This window comes from Eptatretus burgeri, chromosome 13, assembly GCF_056783735.1.
Source record: "Eptatretus burgeri isolate ZD-2024b chromosome 13, Ebu_testis_v1, whole genome shotgun sequence".
In the NCBI taxonomy this organism is placed as follows: Eukaryota; Metazoa; Chordata; class Myxini; order Myxiniformes; family Myxinidae; genus Eptatretus; species Eptatretus burgeri.
In genome coordinates, this window is record NC_140973.1 from 51511441 (window position 1) to 51535897 (window position 24457).

The 24457-nt window shown below is 41.4% G+C and overlaps 1 protein-coding gene across 6 annotated transcripts in view; it reads right to left on the reverse strand.

The window, feature by feature from the left end:
* The window catches only part of LOC147014469 (protocadherin Fat 1-like), a 316783-nt gene that overhangs the window by 74456 nt on the left and 217870 nt on the right, over positions 1-24457 (reverse strand). For all 6 annotated transcript variants that reach the window (XM_085850626.1, XM_085850625.1, XM_085850627.1 and 3 more), the window contains exon 5: positions 6758-7072. In XM_085850626.1, the coding sequence (XP_085706752.1) occupies positions 6758-7072 (315 nt within the window). The remainder of the gene's footprint in view (positions 1-6757; positions 7073-24457) is intronic.

Here is a 24457-nt window from a genome sequence, read left to right on the forward strand (position 1 = left end):
CACCACAAAGGGACCAGAGCAGGTTTATATGTGGAAGGAGGAGGAGGGGGGGGGTTCATGGAAGCACAGGCTGGGATCTCGAGAGTTCAAACTCGAAGTTATTACAAATTTCAGACTGCAAGTCATGTTTAAAAGCCTCCGGGGACGAACACAGCAGCCTTGGCAGTGACAAATGGCTGCTGGCAGTTCACAGCAAGGAGCTCGCGCAGGAGAAAATTCCACCAGAACCAAAGCTACGGCTCCACCAGCGCAAACTTGCATGCACAGGTGGACGTGGCACGCTGCACTTTCCGCATTTCCAATACATCTCAAACAAATGGACTTATTCCAACTCTCAAAGGGCTCGAAGCTGTTAGCTTCCATCAATGTGCTTTCGGAGGGTGGACGTGGAATGAGAAGCGGTGAGCAGACAAACATCAGTGTATCCAGAACGAGTTGTAGAGAAGACCACGGGTTCGTTTTGGTAATTTAGCATCGATTGTGAAAAAGGTCATCACGTTGTGAAAGAATACCATTTGCATTGCAAGAACAAAAACGAAGGCGTATAGCAGGGAGGTGTTTGCACGGCTCTCATTAACCTTTCTTTCACCTTTCTTTCATCCTGGCCAAAGACTCTATTTACGAATAGAAAAGTATTTCATAATGAAGTTTTCGAATGAAAATACAATTAAATTGAAAAAAAAATGTCCGTTCAATTCTGCATTGAATATTGCATTAAAATTTGAATAGAAATCAAAGAACTTTCATTGTGTGATATAGAAACGAGCAAAGAACCCATCCTTATGGACGCGTTAATTCCCCCACTTTTATGACTTCTTTTTTTTTTTTTTTTTTTTTTTTTTTTTTTTTTTTGTATACCTTGGTCGAGGCTCGTATGAGAGCTAACACACAACTCACAGCAAGGAGGCATGAGACAAGAGGGGCGGGAGTGGAAGGGACAAAACATTGGGGAACAGACACAGGTGAACTGTGGAAGGGAGAGGGATGGGGATGGGACGGGGAACATGGCGAGGGGAAGATGGACATTAAAGGGACTTTCAGGAAGGAAAGCAGGAGAATTGAAGGAAGTGGGCTTGGGTGGATTATCGGGGGTAGAAAAGATCGAGGATTTGGAGGGGGAAGATAAGAGGTGGTGGTGAACAGCTGTTTTGAAAGCCGGAAGGGAAGAATGGGAAAGAATAGAGTGAGGAAGTTTATTCCAAAGGCGGGAAAAAAGAGGAATGAAAGAGTGAAGATGAGCAGTGATTCGTGATTTTGGTAGTTTTACCAGAAGGGGGTTGTTGGCGGACCTTGAGCGCCCTGTGGAAATGTGGTTGGGACAAATCGCAGAGAGAGCAGGGGGGCAAGGCTGGAGAGGAGTCGGTAGAAGACAGAAAGACCACCGACCAACCTGCGGTGATTGAGTGAGAGGCCCAAAGACTCAGCTTCATTGCGGGAGATGCCAATGATCTTAAAAGCCCTGGTTTCGACAGCGTGAAGTCGAGAAAGGTGGGGAGGCAGGAGCACCAGCCCAGAGGGGAGAGCAGTACTCCATCAGGCTACGGACAAAAGCTTTGTAAGTGGTCAGGAGCTCAAGAGGGCCGAGGAAGGACTTTGCACGACGGAGGATTCCCAGTCGGCGACTGGCTTTTGAGGCAAGGTTGGAAATGTGACTTTCCCAGGAAAGGTCATGGCAGATAGTGAGACCCAGAAGCTTGAAAGAAAAGACTTCTTCCAGAGGATTGTTGAGAAAGTGGATGGGGGTTTTGTAAACGGTCCTTTCGAAGAGACATAGTGAGAGTGTGAGATTTGTCTGGATTGAAAGACATGTTCCACGTGTTGGACCAGTTTGTGATTTTATCCAGATCTGCAGTGAGCGAAGAAGCTGCTGCTTGCCGGTCTGAGGGATGACAGATGGTACGGCAGAGGGTTGAGTCATCGGCAAAGAGAAATAGAGGATTTTCCAGAGAGTCCGAGAGATCATTGATGAAAACCAGAAAAAGAACAGGGCCCAGAACGCTACCTTGAGGAACTCCAGCCTGCACAGGAAGAGGGGATGAAAGAACTCATTTAGGGCCACACGTTGACTGCGACAGGAGAGGAAGTCTGCGAGCCATGAGTGGAGATGGCCTTGAATACCATGGGCAGAGAGTTTGGTGAGTAGGGCAGGGTGCCAGACTGTGTCAAAAGCACGTGATATGTCCAGGGATACGGCTCGGATTTCCTGTCTGGCATTGAGGACCTCCATCCATTGATGGGAGAGCAGTAGCAGCATATCTAGGGTAGAGTGACCTGGTCTGAAACCAAATTGATGATTGGAAATCAAGCCATTGGAGAAGAGGAAGGATTTCATGTCTGGAGCGATGATGCACTCCATATCCTTGCTGATGATTGGGAGAAGGCTGGATTGGTCTATAGTTACAGGGATCTGTTTTTGCACCTTTTTTATGCAGGGCAGTGATGTTAGCAGATTTCCAAGCACATGGCAGATGACCTTGGGAAAATGAGAGGGTGAATAGAACAGAGAGAGGGTGAGCAAGAGCAGAAGAGCAGGCTTTGAGGACACGTGGGCTGATGCCGTCTGGACCGGTTGCAGAATCTGACTCGAGGTTTGAAAGCAAGCTCTCCACCTTGTCAGGAGAAAAGGATACAGAGTCCAGGGACAGTTGGGTGCGACTGGGTAAAGTGGGTAGAGATAGTGATGGGTTTGGGACACAAGATTTAGCTGCAAACACCGAGTTTAGACATTCAGCTTTATCACGTGTGGAATCAGCAGTGCGGCCATTTGAGGTAAGGGAGGGGATGGAGGGGGAACATACACCAGAAACAGATTTGATTAAACGCCACCAGGATTTTGAGGAGGGAGAGAGGTTTGAGAGTTCAGACTTGAGATGAGAAAGATGTTGTTTTCTGGCTCTCCTGAGGGTAGCTACACACTTGTTCCGAGCTTTGTGGAAAGAACTGAGATTGCCCTCAGTTGGGTTTGCTTTCCATGAGGCAAAGGCAAGTTGTTTCAGGACAACTGCCTCGCCACAAGCTTCAGTAAACCAAGGGCGGGAGGAAGGGTAAGACAACTGAACACGAGAGGGGATAAATCTGTGCATGAGGGAGAGCAAGTTTCTTTGGAAGAATTCCCAGGATGAGTTGATGTTTGAGAAAGTAGTGATAGGAGACCAGTCTGTAAGTTTGATGGCTGCTTGGAGACCCTGCCAGTCGGCTTGAGTGAAATGCCAGACTCGACGGCGGTGAGGTGGTTCTCTGATAACAGCCAGAGAGATGTCCACTTTAATAAGGACGTGGTCAGAAGAACCAATTGGAGCGAAGGAAGAGCAGCAGATATTGTCAGGGAAATTTGTCAAAATCAGATCCAGAAGAGATGGAGTACCATTGGTTGAGATCCGGGTCGGGAAGTTGACCGATTGAGTCAGTCCCAATGAGTCACAGAAAGCTTTTGTTGATGTCCCATGGCAGGTGAGAGAGGTACCCACACCTAGCCAACTGGCGTGATGACAATTGAAGTCGCCACATAAGAGGAAGAGAGAGTTTGGATGAGAAGATAGAAGATGGTCCACGCTCGGAGAGTGAGGTGTAGATGGAGTCATCACTGTTCGGTGGACGGTACAGTACACATATAAACATGAGGTGGGAGTGGAGGGGAAGCCGAAGCCAGAGGTATTCCTGGGGGGTGTGGGGAGTGAGAGCAGTGCAGGGAGAGTGAGGAATAGAGTCTTTGATGAAGAGAGCAACACCTCCACCAGGACGAGGCTCAGGTCTGTCATACCGTAAGAGGGAGTAACCAGGGAGAGATACTTGGGAGTCAGACACGTCTTGGGAGAGGAAAGTTTCTGTTAGGCAGATAATGTCTGGTTTGTCAGTGGCAACCTGCATGGAAAGATCTGAAAGGTTTGAGCGAAGGCCCCGGATATTTGAGGTCCACACTTTTAATGAAGAGGTAGGGGAGGAGGCTTTTGGTGCAGGAGGTGGAGGGGGCGGGGGAGGGTCGGACGAGGGACGAGGGGGGGAGGTAAGGAGGGTTGCTGAAGGAGTGTGGGGCATTGCAGAATAGCGAGAGGGGGCCGAATGAGGAGGAGAAAAGGCTCTGTGGTGCTGTGAGAGAGGGGGGACAAGAGACAAGGAAGATGGCAGTTGAGGATTTGAGGAGGTGGAGTGAAGAGATGGAGGTGAGAGGGCAGTGGAGGGAGGCAGGTTGGTGGATGAGAGGGGGGCAACTTAGAGAAGGAAGAGTGAGGGGGGATGAAAGGTGGGAGAAAGGTGAGGGGGAATTTTTGAAAGAGGTGAGAGGGAGGCTTGGAGGGAGAAGAGTGGGATGGTTGCTTTGGAGAGTGAGAGTGAGGGGTGAGGGGGTGAGTTGGCACTGAAGTTGGAAAAAGAATGGTTGATGGAAAGCGAGCATCCATGGCAAACTGTGGTTTTTAAAAGTTTTAGGTCAGAGGTACGATTTAACACAATTCTTGATGGATGCAATGTAGGCGAATTCAGAGCATGGAGCCTAGAAGCGCTGTAATAGTTGGATTTTTTAGGCAAGGAATGAAGGAGAGGTCGAAATGAGAGCAGTCTGTTAAAATAGCAGAAGAGTAGTGCATTGTGAAACAGTAAAGAGTACCACATGTGTGAGAGAGGAAGATGAAGCATTATAAGATCGTTTTTGTTGTTAATATTAATGTATGAGAGAGTTCAACAGATTAGGTCATGGAAGTGTAAAAAAAAAAAAGAAATCGAGGAAGACGAGGAGGAAGTTAAGAGGAAGAAGTAGCAGAATCGGGAGAAGGTTGTTGTTGTTGTTGTTGGGTTTTTTTTTTTTTTTTTTTTTTTTTTTTTTTGAGATAAGAAAGAGATTAGTTGGGAGAATGGGGGATATTTGGAAAGTGGGGAGGATGAAAATTGAAGGTAATGGGGAGGATAGAAATTGAAGGTAATGGGGAGAAAAAACAAACAAACAAAAAAAAAAAAACGATCGAACACCAAGTGGAACCGGTAGGCTTCAAGCCTAGGACTAGGCCTCAAACACCAGGTGAGAACGTCGACATAAATACTCACAAAATAGCACGATTTTTGAAACAAAACCGAACTAGGAACACACATTAACATGTAGGTGAGAAAATTAAACAGTTAAAACGGGACAAATAACAACCGGAACTTAACTTTGAGAATGTCAGCAGGGAGCCCCGAAGGAGACCTCTTGCCGCTCAAAACCGGAACCGGAAGTTCTGGAGTGTTTTATTATGACTTGTAATAGCGGCTTCCATAAGGTGGTACAATACGATACACATTTACACAGAGAGAATTGTGGTTCTCCCCCCCCCCCACACTGAACCCCCACCCTGAACCCCCACGACTATGATTTTTTTTTTAAACCTCTCAAATACAGCTGTACACACCCTGGCTGCAACCACCAATTTTCAACTCATACCAGCTAGTGGTTCAGGAGTGCAAAGGATTGAAACAAACAAACAGACAAACAGACAAACAGTATGATGTTATAGTATAAGAATTCCCCCCACCACGTGATGTGCATGATTTTCAAATAAATAATTAGGGTATTTTAATTTGACTTGTAATACCCTGTCACACCAGGAGAGGAGCTATACAACACACATTTACATACATAAGTTGAGTACCCCCTCCTTCCCCCTTCCTTCCCCCCTTCCTTCCTCCTCATCCCCCCAACCACCCTGATCCTCGGGGAGGGACTGTGAAATCTTGCTGTCACTTGAAGCCTTCCTAGGCACACCACGAGCACAACCACAAGTTCTGAACTCATATCCAGCGGTTTCGGAATGCATCGATGACAAACAATCAAACCTACAAATTAAAAGCACTTCTCCTCTCTATACTAATAAATGTCACTGTGTATCGGTCAGTCCGTTTGTCAGTTTGTCCGTCCATCTCCTCCATACTGAGAGCGGGCCCACTGTCTGTTTCATTCATTCTCAATGGAACTGATATTTCATCGAGCATGCACACACACAGAGAAAAAAAAGACGTGTGTGTGTGTGTTTGTGTGATGTTACTCGCACCAACAAACCCCCAGGAAACACCTCTCACACACCACCGAGCATTCACCCTACTCAACACACACACTCCTGTTACTCTCACCAACAACCCACCAGAAAACACCAATCACACACCACCGAGCATTCACCTTCTCCACCACACACACACACACACACACACACACACACACACACACACACACACACACACACACACACACACACACACACACACACACACACACACTCCTGTTACTCTAACGAACAAACCATCAGAAAACACCAATCACACACCACCGAGCATTCACCTTCTCCAACACACACACACACACACACACACACACACACACACACACACACACACACACACACACACACACACACACACACACACACACACACACACACTCCTGTTACTCTCAACACAAAACCATCAGAAAACACCAATCACACACCACCAACAAACCCCCAGGAAACACCTCTCACACACCACCAAACATTCACATTCCCCAACACACACTCTCCTGTTACTCTCACCAACAAACCACCAGGAAATGCCTCTGAAACGCCATGAGCATCCACCTTCACCCGACGTTATGTAAACACACAAATTGCATTGAAACCGTTTTCGATTTGGATGAAAATTCCGGCAGAAGCGGGATCATCTGTTTCCATCATCATCCAAGTATCACAATGCGAGTGACAAACATCAACTGCATTCTGCCTCAAAACACAGAAATCAGTAACACGTGATTATGATGTACCGTTAGGATGTTGTACTCTCCCACAGCGAAGGCTTCCTTGCTGGAGACGCGGCCTGTTGTGGGCTCGATGAAGAATTTCCCTTCATCATTGCCTTCCTCGATGCTGTACGACAGCTCCGCGTTCGGCCCCTCGTCAGCATCGCTCGCGAACACGCGGAACAACAGCTCTCTCCGCAGTGATCTCTCATGTGCAGGTAACGACACTTTGTAGCTTCGCTCGGGGAAAGAGGGATTGTTGTCGTTCACATCCTGCACGTGCACCAGCAGGTGCAGCACTGACCTTAGTGGAGGAGTCCCTGTGTCGGTTACCGTCACCTGCACACGGAGTGCAAACCGCAATTAGTACATGGTGCTACTCCTTAAATTTTTAGAGTCAATAATGTGACAATCATAGTAAAACAAGTTCGAATTAATCGTCTCAATGTTGATCATTTTGGTAACTCTTCCAGTCGTCAGAATACTTCGTCAACCTGTCTGAGGGGTCGATGCAAAATAATCTTGCCTCTTTCACTAAAAAAATGTTTTGACTAATCATTTAGGGAATGACCTGGTCATTCTGCCGTTCCCATATCACTGGAACATTATTGATGGGAACTTTGTCCCATGTCCAGGGCTCTGGAGGAGCTTGAACATGCACTCGTGTTGGATGCAAGACAAGCACCGAAGTGGACATGAAGGGACTTTTACACCGATTACAAAGACATTCGGTGAGAAATGGACATTATCAACAAAGTATGTGGGATCCCCTCATTATGAGCGAGGTGCCTAGATGGGAACACCAATTAGGCCAATAGGATTTAGGCTAATAGTACCACACGAGGTGTTCTTTTTTCAGAGTGAACACACACACACACCTTCAGAAAAGCATTTTGAAGTCAGAGTGAAGAAGAAAAGAACAAGCACTAACATAAATCGAGAGTGAGGTTTTTATATTATACTAGCGTGGATCGGCTCACTACACTCGCCTCTCCACACGTCGCTGCAGAGATTGACGTTACAGATTTGCTAGGTTGACATGATTTACACCAATCATAATACAAACATTTCTTTTCTACAAATTTATTTGCAATATTGGTGATATATTTATTTGAAATTTCATTTGTGATATAAGAAGGTCCAAATGCTCAATGGTCTAAGCTGTCTCGTCTGTCTGAAGGGTGTAAGGGGTATAAATGGTATTAAGGTCCAAGCGGTCAAAAGGGTCTTAGGGGTCTTTTGGGTCTTCAGGGTCTTTTTGGGTCTTTGGGATCTTTTAGGTCTTTTTGGTCTTTAGGGTCTTGGGGAATCAAGCTTCAAACAGAACATGATTAATAGTCATACAGTCTTCATGGCTACCCAGACTGACTCACGGCTTCACCGCCTCACCATGCTTTTCGTAAAAATACATTATATATCTATATTAATATTTCAGCATGCCCCTTTTTTTGTTCCACCATCAGTTTTTGTTACTGCATGAAATGAAACAAGCTTTGACATATATAGTAATGATATTATTGTCTTCCTGAAGAGGCCCCTCAAAATTCGTTTTGATGATTATGGTAGTTAAACAGTTCATGTTCTCCATTTGCAAAATGGGAGGAATTATTGCACAAAAAAAGAAATAAAAATGTTTCCCATTTTTTAGAGGACCACTAAGATGAGTTCAACTCATAGAATCACGCTCCATTTGGGGAGAAAACAGTTGAGTTCATACCTGACTAATTTGCACTTTCCATGTGCCGTAGTTTCTTCACAAAACCATGACTTTCTGACCAGCTAAAATCTACAAGATATGAATATGTAGACGAAACTGATCCAGCCTTTTGGATCACTTTAAAGTAGGGTGCCCTGTAATTTTAATGCGCTCTATGGATCCTCCGGAACTCACGAATGGTACACGTTGTGTAGTCACTAAACTACGTGGTAATGTCATCGAAGTGGAAAACCTGAATGATAATCAATGGATAAAAATGATATAATATATTGTTTAAAATACATTCATGCTATCTGTCTTTTACCATATGTTGCCAGTGATGCCCGTCGAAGACGGGCACCTTTACTAGTATATACATAAACAGTCATGCCCCGCATTAAGACGTTTCGGTCGATCACTGCCGCATATACGATGGTGGTCCCATAAGATTATGATGGAGCTGAAAAATTCCTATCGCCTAATGATGTCGCAGTGCTGCCAGTCATATAAAAGTACAGTATAGCACATACAATTATGTACAGTACATAATACTTGATAATGATAATAAACAATTATGTTACTGGTTAATGTATTTACTATACTGAACTTTTAATCGTTATTTTAGAGTGTACTCTTTCTACTTATAAAAAAAAGTTTACTGTAAAACAGTATGCCGTGTTATGCTTACGCAGCAGCCTCATACATCTCGTGTTGACCGCGTCTCTTGATTGAATCATTTTTCTGTGTGCTTGATTTAATCTCGTGTTGTTTTGTTCATCATGGCCCCAAAGCGCTCATCAAAAAGTTATTTTTTTAAAGTTTATAAAGTAAAATAGTTACAGTAAGCTAAGGTTAATTTATTCTTGAAGAAATAAATTTTTAAAAATAAATTTAGTGTCGCCTAAGTGTACAGTGTTTATAAAATCTGCAGTAGTGTACAGTAATGTCCTATGCTTTCACATTCACTCACCACTTACTCATTCACTCACCCAGAGCAACTTCCAGTCCTGCAAGCTCCATTCATGAGAAGAGCCCTTTTCAGGTGTACTTTTATACCGTAGTTTATACTGTACATTTTCTATGTTTAGATATACAAATACTTACCATTGTGTTACAATTGCCTGCACTATTCAGTACAGTAACATGTTGTACAGGTTTGTAGGCTAGGAGCAATAGGCTACAACATATAGCCGAGGTGTGTAGTAGGCTATACCATCTAGGTTTGTGTAAGTACACTCTATGATGTTCGCACAATGACAAAATCGCTTAACGACACATTTCTCAGGACGTATCCCCGTCATTGAGTGGCGCATGACTATATATATATATATATATATATATATATATATATATATATATATATATATATATATATATATATATATATATATATATATATATATATATATATATATTTATTTATATATATATATATATGTATTATTTATATATATATATATATATATATATATATATATATATATATATATATATATATATATATGTGTATGTTTGTGTCTGTGTGTGTGTATATATATGTGTGTATAAAAACATATGTATATAAATACATATGTATACATATATATATATATATATATATATATATATATATATATATATATATATATATATATATATATATATAAAAACATATGTATATAAATACATATGTATACACATATATATTTATAGAAACACATATGTATATAAATACATATGTATACACATATATATTTATTGAAAAACATATGTATATAAATACATATGTACACACATATATATTTATTGAAAAACATATGTATATAAATACATATGTATACACATATATATTCTTCTTCTTCTTTCGGCTGCTCCCGTTAGTGGTCGCCACAGCGGATCATCCGTATGATCCGCATAGTGATTTGGCACATGTTTTACGCCGGATGCCCTTCCTGACGCAACCCTGGTCGCTTCTTACGACACAGGGATATGATACACCTATTTTAACCGGGGTATACACCGGCCCAGTACACTGGTACTCATTTCGCCGACCTCGGAAGGATGACAGGCTGAGTCAACCCCCTGGTGTATTAATTCAGTGGTCCAACGGGGCTTGAACTCAGGACCTTTTTGGATCCCAAGCCACTGCCCTAACCACTGCGCCAACACCAGGTTTGTATACACATATATATTTATATATGTATACACATATATATTTATATGAAAACATATGTATATAAATACATATGTATAGACATCTATATTTATATAAAAACATGTATATAAATACATATGTATCCACATATATATTTAAACAAAAACATATGTATATAAATAAATATGTTTAAACATATATATTTATATAAAAACACATGTATATAAATACATATGTATACACATATATATTTACAGAAACACATATGTATATAAATACATATGTATACACATATTTATTTATATAAAAGCATATGTATATAAATACATATGTATACACATATATTCATATAAAAACATATGTATATAAATACATATGTATACACATATTTATTTATATAAAAGCATATGTATATAAATATATATGTATACACAATACACATATATATTTATTGAAAAACATATGTATATAAATACATATGTATACACATATTTATTTATATAAAAGCATATGTATATAAATACATATGTATACACAATACACATATATATTTATATAAAAACATATGTATATAAATACATATGTATACACATATATATTCATAGAAAAACATATGTATATAAATACATATGTATACACATATTTATTTATATAAAAGCATATGTATATAAATATATATGTATACACAATACACATATATATTTATTGAAAAACATATGTATATAAATACATATGTATACACATATTTATTTATATAAAAGCATATGTATATAAATACATATGTATACACAATACACATATATATTTATATAAAAATATGTATATATGTGTGTGTATATATATATATATATATATATATATATATATATATATATATATATATATATATATATATATATATATATATATATATATATGTATATGTCGAAGAAGCAACAGTAGGAATTGGTCTGTAAACTTGTAAAATGTTTACGTTACTTTAATTGTAAAAAAATTTTTTTACATTAGTTCACATTAAACAATCAAATTATGAATATTTCGGGCCGAATGTTAGTTCAGCATTTGACATTACTTGGACATGAACAATCAAATGAAACAAATAAAATAGATTTTCTCAAAGTCACACATTTACTGATTTTATCCACAAACACAAATGCATGTCAATTGAAGGTCGACTAAATAAGAGTGAAAGTTTGGAAAAAGGTTAAAGGTACTTCCAGAAGTGATGGAAATGAACATACTGTATTTGTTTCTTTGTGGGTAAACAAGGTCCACAAAGATCGACCTGTTTAAGCGAAGCACAGAAGGGTCCTGCCTGCCCAACGTACCCTCTACATAACTAACATTTATTACCCCAGAGGTCACACTCGCTCCTGATGACCATCTTTAAACCAATATTCCCTTCTCTGAAAAATGGCCACTTCTACCTCACCTTCAACGTGTACAAATACCATCATTTACTCGTAAATTTGGCCATTACCATTAAATTATTGTGCAGTACGGGACTGCTGGTTTGCATCAGTGCTGGGAGCATGGCAGTGCCGCTGATGCAGTACCCCCTCTAGGTCGAGGTTGCAACTCTAACTTCCAATGGAGTAGCCTACGGTCATCTTGATGAAGCACTGTGCAGTAAAGGCAGTTGCAACGACTTATAATGAAGAAGTGGAGGAGAAAGCAGGAGCAGAAGTAGATGTTTTAAGTTGTGTGTAATGCAGTGATGTAATGGAACTGCGCTTTATTTTGCTCATGTCCAAGACATCCTGGTTTGGATTCACAAAGCCGTATCACCATGCAGAATCTTTTGTCTCTGTGCAAGTGTATCTGTTTGGATTTTGGTGTTAGTCTTGCCATGGAGAATCACTCTTGCCTGCGTGATGAGCACCACGCTGAATAGCCTGAGATGAGCTCACAAACCTTGTAGAAAGATTGCAAACCCAACAAAACTTACTCTGGCCAGCCATGTTCCACTCATGCTGGAGCCCCGATAGACACCGATTCTCCAATAATTCATTGTTTCAAAGGGGGAAACCACCCCAAGTGGAACAGCGAAGAGATCACAGCAGCTTCATCATTGGCTCTCTGTTTGAACTTTACTGTCATCTCTTCTGTCTTGCTATGTCTGTCTGATCACATTCTCTCTCTCTCTCTCTCTCTCTCTCTCTCTCTCTCTCTCTCTCTCTCTCTCTCTCTCTCTCTCTCTCTCTCTCTCTCTCTCTCTCTCTCTCTCTCTCTCGGTCTAATTCACGCATTTTATAGCTGCATGCCCAGTCTCTCAAGGGCCGATCAGATGGTTAACCATGGCCACCATGGCCTTCTCCTGTCCGACTCCACTGACCAGCGAAGCAGCAGCACCATCCAACGACGATGACCGATTTTGACCCATGGGGCGTTGCTAGTTAACTGCCATTTAAAAAAAAATTATCAACTTCATTCCTATTTCTCACCTCTTCAGTTAACCATTATTACAAATACTAAACAATTATATTACAAAACAATAATAATCATGGAAGTACCAAATCCCCAAAACAATAATTACATTATCAACCATCGACAAATTCACATTTTCGTAACAATGTGTCACGCATTTTGTGAAGAATAAACGCAATTTGTGAGTTTGCTTATTAAGCAAAACACAAGCTCTTTCTAATCGGTGTATTGGACAAATTGTATAATAAACTCACAAGACATTAATTTCACTTTGCCAATTTCTGTGCCAGTTAAACGATTCAATGGATGAATGAGCTTCCCCCAAATAATTATCTTCGTGAAACACTTTTTCACACAAAAGGTCCTTCATTGCAATGGAATGAGGCAGGACATGCTTCCATCGCTCGAGAGTCGAGACGACTATCAAGAACTAAGTCTCGACTTGTGTTGCCAACGACGATCGAGTCTCAATTATCGAGTCTGACTATCAGTGAGTGAATTAACATTGTTGGATTTTTGCAACATCAATTGATTAGTCATCTCTCACTGCAAGTCTTTCTGCCAAGGAAAAGACATTTGATAAATAGAACAGCACTCGGTAAAGTACATACCTCCGCCAGGCTGAACAGTTTACGTTTTGCATCCCACTGATAGGCCGGATCTGGATCCAGACCTGAAGCAAAATCTGATTGGCTTGTTCTTGTCACCGACCCAAATCATCCACAAAGTTTTCTTAGAACTAGTCCACAACTTTTTAAAATATCGTGCGATATATAATTTTGGCCCATCTCTCATTGGTGAAGAATCATTTAAAAATTCTCGTCGCTGGATCCAGATCTGGATCTTCACCAAAATCTAATAAATTTATCCTTGTCACACACCCAACGTGTCCACAAAAATTTCGTCCGAATCCATCCACAACGATTTGAGATATCCTGCTCACAGACAGACAAACAGACAGACATGGGTGAAAACATAACCTCTGTCAACCTTCTTTCCTGTCATTTCTTCTTTCGTGCGAGTTAACAAGATGTGTTTTTGCGACTCGAGGAAATACGCCACTTCCTGTCTTAACAGAGCTTTATTTCTATAATCATCAAGGAACTGCAAGCAGCTCTTGTCATACAATTTCGAGAAAGCTGTCAGAATGTGAATTTTATTATAAATGTGAATCGGAGTATTTTTCCCAATGTTTCGGTGACATTTTGAGAGGCGTACCTTTCGTGTACTTGTTCAACGAGCAATGTTTGTTGTAGTTCATGTGATGTTCCTCACTACTGTATCGATTGCATCTGGTATTGTGAATATTTATTCATACTCGTAACCACGAGTCAGGCTTAATCAAGAACCGGGTGAGCCTATTCATATAAACCAGGCGTATTTCGATGCTGTATATCATAACAAGTCATATACATCAGGCCCATTCATATCAAACTAATCCCTTCATGTAGAACAGGCCGAGTCGAAAAGACAAGGGCTCGTCCTATAGACCATGATGCCTAATCCTCCAGACGAGGCCTAGTCACATGGACCAGGTCCATTGATATTGGTTACTTTAAACCTTCATGTAGAACAGACCTTGTCCTATAAACCAAGAGGCCGAGTCCTACAGAGCAGGTATTGTCCTACAGACCAAGCATAGTCCTGCAGACCCAGGCCCGGATTAACAATGGTGCCTGAGGAGAACAAGCTGGGTGCCCTTCATCTTCGGGAGGCCCTCAAGCTTTACCTTTGTTTGCCTTTACTTTTATTCATCATTTATCAGCGAACTGCCATGCTGGAAGTACATTATAGCAATTCTAAGTCAGCGATATGTCCTGGAAATTCCTTCGCACTGTTTAAGGAATTATATGAAAAAGTATGAATATAAAATTTAATTCTGCACATCTGCCAATAACTACAGAGCGACAATGCTACTTGCACATCTGCAGGTAGTATTGGAGCTGTGTACAACAAGGGGGGGGAGTGGAAGAGGGGGGCATGCACATCTGCCAATCAATAAATCTGGCTTTTATTTGAAACTAGCAGATTTACCCGGCGTTACGTGGGAAGAGAAACATGAATAAGTAACACTTTGTTGCCAAGGTAAATTTGGAAATTGCAATACCCTCTGCCACCACTACCAGGAGGTGCTACACAGCCGGGACACATTTAGATAGAGAATTTACGATCCGCCTGCATGAGGTCATGGCCAGATAGCCTATGTTACCCCCCCCCAACCCACAGAAAGTTGTATTTGTTTGGAGTTTGTAACTTAAAAGATGTGGCTATGCATAAAACACATACAGAGAGAGGGAGATTTTTGCCTTTTATCGGTATAGATTAGGAGTTTTTTGGTCAATACCCGGAGGGAGGAGGGCCTTTTACAGTTTCAGTACCCAGGGTTCTCGGCTGTCTTCCTCCGGCCCTGTGCAGACCAAGCATACTCCTACAGACTTTGCCTAATTCTACAAACCAGGCCAAGTTACATGGACCAGGCCTATTCATGTGGACTATGCCCAGTCATAAATCAGCTGGACTTGGTGGGTGTTGATTATGTGTTGTGAATTCCAGGCTGCATCTGCTTTTGCAGTGCCAGAGCCAACCAGAGAAAGTTGCATTGCTTTTAAAACATGGCAACATAAAGAATGAGTAACCTTATTGACTTTTTCAGTTTGGTGAGGTCACATTATTGTCTAACAAGCACTCCATTGCAAAACATGAGACAATTTTAGGTCCGGTGAGGTCACAATATCTAGGCTTTCTCCTGACATTACATCCTCAACCATGCCTGGAACTCCTGTGTTCCTTTCCTGCTTTGTAAATTCCAAAAATACAAAACTGACATATCAGGAAATCAAGAGGAAACGGAAGCAACGATAAAACCAATATTGGATTCAGACCACCTGCATATTGCTGTCACATGATGCCACCCTCATGGGAAACGGTTACTTAAAACCAGACACACGATGCTTCCATAGTCCCGGATCAAGATCACTTGGCGGTTGGAACGTCAGACCTGATCCTTGCCTGCCTGGCAGCTGTACTTGGTGGTGATGAAACTCCCAATTAAATCAGCTTTTTACAGAGCATGCTGTACACATGAGGGTTCCTCGCGGTGACCAAGTGGAAATTTTAAATTGAATCATAAAAACGGAAAAGGCAAGCATCAAAGAAGATAATTCAAGCTGGGTTTGCGAAGGACTCATGGAATGTTGTGTTTGAATGGGATCGCATCATAATGGTGGAAAGGCCATTTTGAATCGGTAAACAGTTGAGGATGCAGTTGAAGTCTCAATGGGGAGCACCTTACCACAAAACAATGCTGTCACCTGCAAATAATTCTATATATGTAGGATAATAAAGGCTCACAGACTTCAGCATTAAAACCACCTCGACTGTGACAGCAGCTGGGGTCACACATTGAAAAACATATATTAAAAATCATACATGTCATCAGTTTGTGGTATGGAAGATAGATTAGCAATTCAACAACTGAAATATGGCTTCAAACAGTAACATCAGCAAAAATAGACTTCTGTTGAAAAATGCACAAATAAAGAGGGTTGGTGAGGCATCATCCAGGAGATATGGAGCACCTGCAACACGGTTACTATTCATTTTGCTGGTGAGATTTTATAACTCGATCATCAGCAAGAACTTTCAAATTCGAAGTCAGTTGTAGGAGCACTGGAGCTTTTTGTAATCCTCCAGTTTGGCAGCTGCAGCACTGGAGCAACCGACAAAAGTAATCGAAGTTTACACTGCGCGATGATATCTGATAGGTGGTGCAAGTGAAGACATCCTGTTAACTCAAGCAATAAAACAATCGAGAAGATGGACAGTCAGAGGGTATACCTGAACAACCCCATGAATATGAATATATCTCTATCTCTATCTCTATCTCTATCTCTATCTCTATCTCTATCTCTATCTCTATCTCTATCTCTATCTCTATCTCTATCTCTCTCTCTCTCTCTCTCTCTCTCTCTCTCTCTCTCTCTCTCTCTCTCTCTCTCTCTCTCTCTCTCTCTCTCTCTCTCTCTCTCTCTCTCTCTCTCTCTCTCTCTCTCTCTCTCCCTCGTGTGCATGAGTTGCATAGAGACAGAGAGCAGAGATTTATGGGATGAAGGGAACACGGCATGACATTAAGATGCACAGTGGTCACGGCTGCTCTGTTTAACATGTCCAACTCTCTTTCTTTCCCACACACTCTTTGTACTGCTTGCTTAATCACTGTTCTTTGCAGGAATGGAAATGGTCGTCATGGTTTCGCTTTAATTTGCTTCCAAGGAACAAATGCAAAAGTGAAATTGTCGGAGAGGCAAGCACGGACCTGTGACAAACAAGGCGTTTCAATGCTCACTCTACAAGTCCATGAAAAACCGGCTTCTAATTCTGAACCAAGGCATCAATAGGTTCTCTTGACAAAGTTTAGTCTCCATTTTCATTTTCCTGGTGCTTCAATGTCCCTCTTGTAGTTCAACAAATAAAAGATGAACTTGAACCTCACATTGTTTAAGGTACAGTGGAACTGACATCATTTTTGAGCTTATGTGGAATTGGAATTCCAGGAAAGGTATTGTCATCATGCACCGTCCGTCCATCCGTCTGTCCATCCATCTCCTATTTCGACTTATTTAGCCAAACTGCTGGGCCGATCCAGCTGAGATTTGGCAGAGACGTTCTGCTCCTGACTGGTAATGGGGATTCAAAGCTCATTCCGGTCACGTGACTTAAAGTACATCAAAATGGCAGTTGCGTAAATTCCTTCAAAAATCTTCTTCTCCAGACTCACCAATCAGAACGCTACCAAACTTGGGTTACAACATGAGGACAGGGTCGTGATATGAAATTGCAGAGGCCATGGTGACCACATGATCGGAAGTGTATTAAAATGGTGGTCATGTAAATTCCTTCAAAAATCTTCTTCTCCAGACCCACCAGTCAGAACGCTACCAAATTTGGGTTACAACTTTAGGCCAGAGCCCAGATAAGTTGCAGGTCTGGTGGTTCAATTTTGTCATTCCTATCCAAGGCTCAGGGTTCATCTTACACAGACTAAATGTCACTATCCTAGAATTCCTGCAGAAGGATGACTGTGCCTTCAGGGTGGCAAAGAAAGTACTGCGCTGTCAACGGCAAATGCAAATGATCGTACAGCGATAAGATTGAAGAACTACACAATGTTGATGCTCGTCACGCTTGGAGGGGACTCAGAAATAGGATGGGCATGAATGAGAAGGTGAAGGATGGTAGATTGCCAATTAATGTTCCCAATTCCAAATTTGCAAATGAATTGAGTGACTTTTACGGTAGATTTAATGTTCCTAGGAACCGAGTAAAATGTGCAACTTTACAGATCCTTTACAATTTGCATACAAAGCAAGATTTGGTGTCGACTATACATGGCTCAGTTTGCTTCATCTAATCACAAGTCACCTTGACCAGAATGATACCTATGTTCAGGTGTTATTTATTGATTTCTCATCAGCCTTTAACACTATGCAACCATTTACCTTTCTGAAAGTGTTGAGTGACTTGCGTCTGAACTCCTATATCCTACTCTGGGTGGACAGTTTCATACTAGACCATCCTCAGCAGGTGAAGGTGAATGGTAGTTTAACAAAGTTATCAATCTTGAATACTGGTGCTCCACAAGGCTATGTATTATCATTCTACTGTTCAGCCTGTACACTAATGAATATGTAGCTCTCAAATAAATGTGTAACCTCTCTTCAATCTCATTCTTCCCTCCAGTTCTTCAAGAGAGCTGTTCACCACCGTCTCAGATCATCCCCAATCCAAAACCATGATCTTTTCTACCCTCGTTAACTCCACCCTGAAGCCGTCCTCCTTTCAAAATTCCAGTTTCTCTTTGCTGAGAGTTTTGTTCTGAATCCATCCTGTACACCCCATGCATCTTTCCTGACCTCTCTTCCGCTCAACATCCACTGGTTGTCCAAATCTCCCTTGGTTTTGTCCTTCAACTCACTGTTGCTGTTGTTCCCCCCCCTCCCTCCCCTGCCCCCTTCTGCTGTTCCTTTTGTCCTGTTATTTCCTTCTCTGTTCAGTGTCCTAGCTCTTCCACTCTGTATACTTAAAATAAAACACAGGCCATAAGGGACAGTTGGCAGGTTAACAATAACTGAAAGCACAGGCAACAACCGATCAGATTTGTGTGAAGTCGGGTTTGACATGAAAGAGATCCCACTGAGGGAAAGACATCTATTGTTGTCCATTTTGTACTTTCTGTGTGTTGTCAGTCAATCAGAGAGTTGATTCTGCACAGCCTTTCCACAAATGTTTTCACAAAAGTCTTTCCCAACACACCCAATGCACTCCTGCTGAAGTGGTTGCCAGGTCGTTGTACCTTTATTGAACATACCTGCGCATTTATGAGGATATCAAATAAATCACAGCTGGAACTGTGGCCCATTTGCCCTTGCACATTTCATGCTTTATAGACTCCCTGAAATGTTCTGAACTTTGAACCTAAAAAGGAGGCAAGTTTTATGATACATCGAGAATTCAAGTTGTTTCAAAGGATGACATCTAATTTCTTTTAAAGTGACCTGAGGAATTGTTGACCTCAGATAATGATACAAAAATTGAGTTTTCACCAAACTGTGAAAGAGCCTTTCGAACGTGCCCAGTTAGTGATAATTGGTGAAAGAAATTAGCAGTTCTTCATAAGAAGCAGACATACCGTGAAATGTCACCATTTGTGAGCAAGTGTCTCGCAGGCTTGCGTAAGCATGTCTCCTTGATCATTAGACAACATTTCCTTCAAATCGGATAAACAAAACCATTCAGGTGACAGAAGCAGTGCATCTTCCTGTTAAGTGTTTTGTCCTTCCCTCTCCTGCTCCTCTTGTCTCCTGCCCCCCCCCCTTGTTGTGAGTTGTGTGTTAGCTGTCATATGAGACTCGACAATGTATACAAAAACAAAAAAGTGGAAGCCTCAAAATGAGTGTCCTTGTTATACAAAAGGCCATATCCACACAAAGTATCCTTCCATATTTTGCAATAATCACAAGGCTCGTCTTTATTACACACTTAAAATGTGGTTCTGTGCCTGCCCTGAGTCTGTGATGACACACCGGGACATCGGAAATGCCAATTTAATGATGTTGAAGGCCTTGTCAGTCATCGTGTGACGGCTGCCCGGAAAACTGCCTTCATGTTCGGGGTTCAAGCTCTTTTCTCAAAGAATCAAAGAACAATTTGAACTGCACTTTCCCTACGAGGGGAAGTGCCGAGTAAATTTAAGCCCCTTTAACACCCATGTATTACAACTGTGGGATCATATTGTGGTTAAATCGCTCACTGTTCACTCACAGCAGAAAAAAAAAGTGTTAACAAAACCATCCACCTTAGAAAAGTGCGGCGCTTCGCTCCCGAATCCTATTACTAACAGGACTCTTGGACTTAATCCTATAAACAAACGATTTTCTCCTTTAAATGACAATTCACTTTGGGTGTCGATGTAGAAGGTGGTGAGTGGTTAATATTTGGTCATGACAGTGTGAACAGCTGAGAACATTCTCGTGCTCAGCCATCGGAAGGTTCTTTACCCACAAACACTGACAAAGTTTATGTCCAAGAAACTGAGGACTGAAACATAGGAGAGATATCTAGAACAAGGAAAATGTCCATTATCCACAAAATGTTCGACAAAAACCAGTGTATCCTGAGATTGAGATTGTACGTGTCACGACAAGGAGTAGGTGGCAGCTTCATGGAGTTCAACCAGGTGCATTGTACAATTGACCATGTGGGTAAAATGCTCAACAGATGATCAAATACAATTTGTACATGAGCATGAAGAGAACAAGGCAAAAAAGGATATCCCCAACTCACCATGCAAAAAATATTTACAAGAACAGTTGAAGATGGACAAGGAGCTGCTACTCTTGGGTGTTATGAGGAATAGATCTGCGTAATATGAAAGCGAAATCTTGAGCAATTTTTGAAACATCGCATACACAAGCCAAATTACCAAGATGGTTGTCATGGCAACAGAATTCAGTCAATCACAGGCGTGATCTAATGAGGTTGAGATAATGCCATAAGGAATAGATATCTGCAATATGAAAGCTAAATGCTCAACGGTTTTTGAAATATTGCGTACGTAAAGGTAAATGGATGGTTTATCAGTTGGTCAGTCGGTCGGAGCTCATTTTAATCCCCCCCCCCCGCCCTTGTCTCCTACCTCATCAGAGGGGTGGGGGACAAAAATTTGGACATTTTGGGATAGACACGAAAGGCTCGTTGGAGTGGCTAAGAAGATGACAGCTTTACTGGGATGGAGAACACGTTAAAACAATTGCCCAAGATCAAGGACACGAGGCCAACGGCTTGAAGAAAATAACAAGATTGAGTCAATTGGACATGTACAGGTTCTGCAAGGTAGAAATGGAAATATTCACTTGATCTCGGGTTGTAAAATACAACAACTCGAGTCAGAAGAACTGTCTCAACACAAAAGGCGCAACAATGTATGCAGAGTTGTCCACTGGGACATCAACAATTTTTTTTTTAATATCCTAGTCTCAGAAACATCGTGGTAGCACGTACCAGGACAATCAATTAAAATGAGGACATAGTGGTCAATTACAATGTCACTACCACATCAAGCTTGGACATAGAGAACAAGGTTACTGGAAATAGTGGTCAGATATATAGAGGAAAAGACAGAATTATTAACAAAGCTGTCAGTACCCAGTGACTTTGGCCTAAATAACAGGGGAATTAAATAATGAAGAAGTGCCAGGATCTGAAAAACGAAGTGGAGAGAATTGTTGCTGGACATTCGAATCTGAACCGATTGCTCATTGTTGCGTGGAGGTTCATACCCCTGACACTGTGTGTGCTTGTTCATTTCACGACTAATGTCCTTGTTGACAATGTACAAGAGCACTGATGTCTCATAAGGTCCTTGTCCAACAAGTGATTTCTGGACAAGCTCGTCCGTGAGCCATAGATCAACATTGAATTTCATTTTTAAATAAAAGGACTTGCACTTCACCAATCAAGACAATTGATTGCTTGACAATCAAGACAAAGACAAACTACACAGCGAGAAAGGTTCACTTGCATTTTATAAATAGCGGTGTTTTTATTACCTCCGCCACTAAGGTGGATGGAGGTTATGTTCTCACTCCTGTTTCTCTGTCCGTTTGTCTTGTAAGCAGGATTTCTCAAAAGTTATGAACGGATTCGGATGAAACTTGGTGGGACAGGTTGGGCGTGTGTCAAGGAAGAATTGATTCCATTTTGGTTCAGGTCCAGATGCAGATCTGGCCTGTCAATGGAATACAAAATGTAAAACTGTTCAGCCTGGTGGAGGTATGCGCTCTCCCGAGTGCCATTTTAGTTATTATTTGCAGTTGTCTCATGTTTACTTCTTTGTATGGTTGGTTTGAGTTGAGTGAATTTGCTGGTGAAAATGGCAGCCCGAAGCCGCACCTGGGTTTGTGCAGTGAGTTGTTGCAGCGAATTGCATCCTCCAAAAAGGACTTAAGGTGGTCACGTACACCGCAGTTGCAACAAGCTGCATTTTCGGCCAGATTCCAGGAGTACATACATGCATTAAAGCCTGTAGTATATTGCCAACTTTTAAGGTGCGAGAGCCCTGCAAAAATGTCTGCCGTGACATCATCACCAGATTTATCGTCGCATCAAGTTTTAACATGACACTAACCATTTACGTCCCAAAAATGAGTGAATGAAATACGTACATTTTATCATGATAAGCAAAAGCTTAACACTCACACCCACTTAATCTCACAATTCAGATCCCTTTAAAAAAGTCTGATCAGTTAGTCCCGAACCACCTTTTTTCGACAAAAACCTGGGTTTGAGTCCCAACTAAGCTCGAAACTTCCATCCTGATGTGTCACAGGCACAGCAGTTCACCAATGTGTGTGCCGTCCCTCAGATTTATGTTCAATTGGAAGTCCCATCTGCTGGTATTAGTTCTTTAGTTGTTGTCTTTCATATTGGTTGGTTTCTTTCTTGGAGTTGACGAAAGAAGATAAAGCTTTGAGGCCGGATAAACATCCAAGAAGAGTATTGAAGGAGGTGGCAGAGCAGATGATCATGCTTATTGTTATCATTCTGAATATAAAGTCATGCTCATCTGCTCCATCAACTTGACTCCACATCATTGATGTGTTATAGGCCTACCTTTGCTCATACAAAGTGATAAACAATTCTTCACAAGAACAACCACATCACTGATCCACCCAGATTTCAACTGGTTGTAGACATCCAAAGTTTTCCGTGCCTTCACGTCTTCCAGGGTGTAAATACTTTTCGTAAATATAAGATAATTCACTAACTCTGGAAATAAAACGGTTGGAAAGTTTGCCTCGCTTCTGCTGTATTCGGCAATTCATATGGGTCTGTGTTGGTTATACCCTGTATTGTTATAATATCGCTCCTCGACAAAGTGTTCAACATCTTGACATATCCAAGCTTCAGCATAAGCTTTGACCATGATTATTTGGCTATGAAAGCACATAAAGCACAACTAGTAACTTTTGAAGACAAAGTCTTCGATATCCCCCGCCATAGTAAATGAGGATTAACAAACTTATATTCCCTAAGCGTGTGCAATATGTATGTGAAGTTTCCCCTTGATCTGACCAGCCGTTCTGGAGAAGAAGATGTTTGAAGGTTTTATGGTAAATTGAATATGGCCACCAAACCATGTGACCTATCAATTAGAAATTAACAAACTTCTGAAAGGATGTCTTGGGGAAAGTGTATGTGAATTTTTGCCTCAATCTGTCCAGCCGTTCTGGAGAAGAAGATTTTTAAAATTCATTAATTTTCAATCCAAGATGGGTGACGAACCATGTGACCTATGACATCATAAATTTACATTCTGCCTCCAATCCTCCAGTGGAATACGTGTCTGAAGTTTCATGTTAATCGGATTAGGTGTGTTTTTCTATCCAAGATGGCCACCAAACCATGTGACTTGTGACGTCATAATTTTTACTATGTATGCAGACATGATGGAAGATGATAGCTGCAAATTTTCGCTTCGTAAGGTTATGTGATTCCAGAGAAAACATTATTTAATATTTTTTTGAATCCAACATGGCTGCCAAACCATGTGACCTATCAATTAGAAAATATCAAAAGGCACCAGTTCACCACTTGCTTGATATGTGCACCAAATCTCGTAAATACATCTTGAGGGGTTTTGTAGTTAAGCTCCGGAAACGAAATGTGACTGACGGACGGAACGCATTTCTATATCCCCCGCCAACTTCGTTGGTTGGCGGGGGATAATAACTCAGACAATCATGAACGTGGGTGTTTTTATTTATTTATATTAAACTGTTAATGGAGTAAAGCTTCCCCTCGGATGAATTGAGGTGCTGGAGCACTGCTATGGTGTGCTCCATCAGGACTACTCCCCTGGTTAAAGTGCCCAACACATATCCGGAGATGGTTTGGACGGCATCACTCC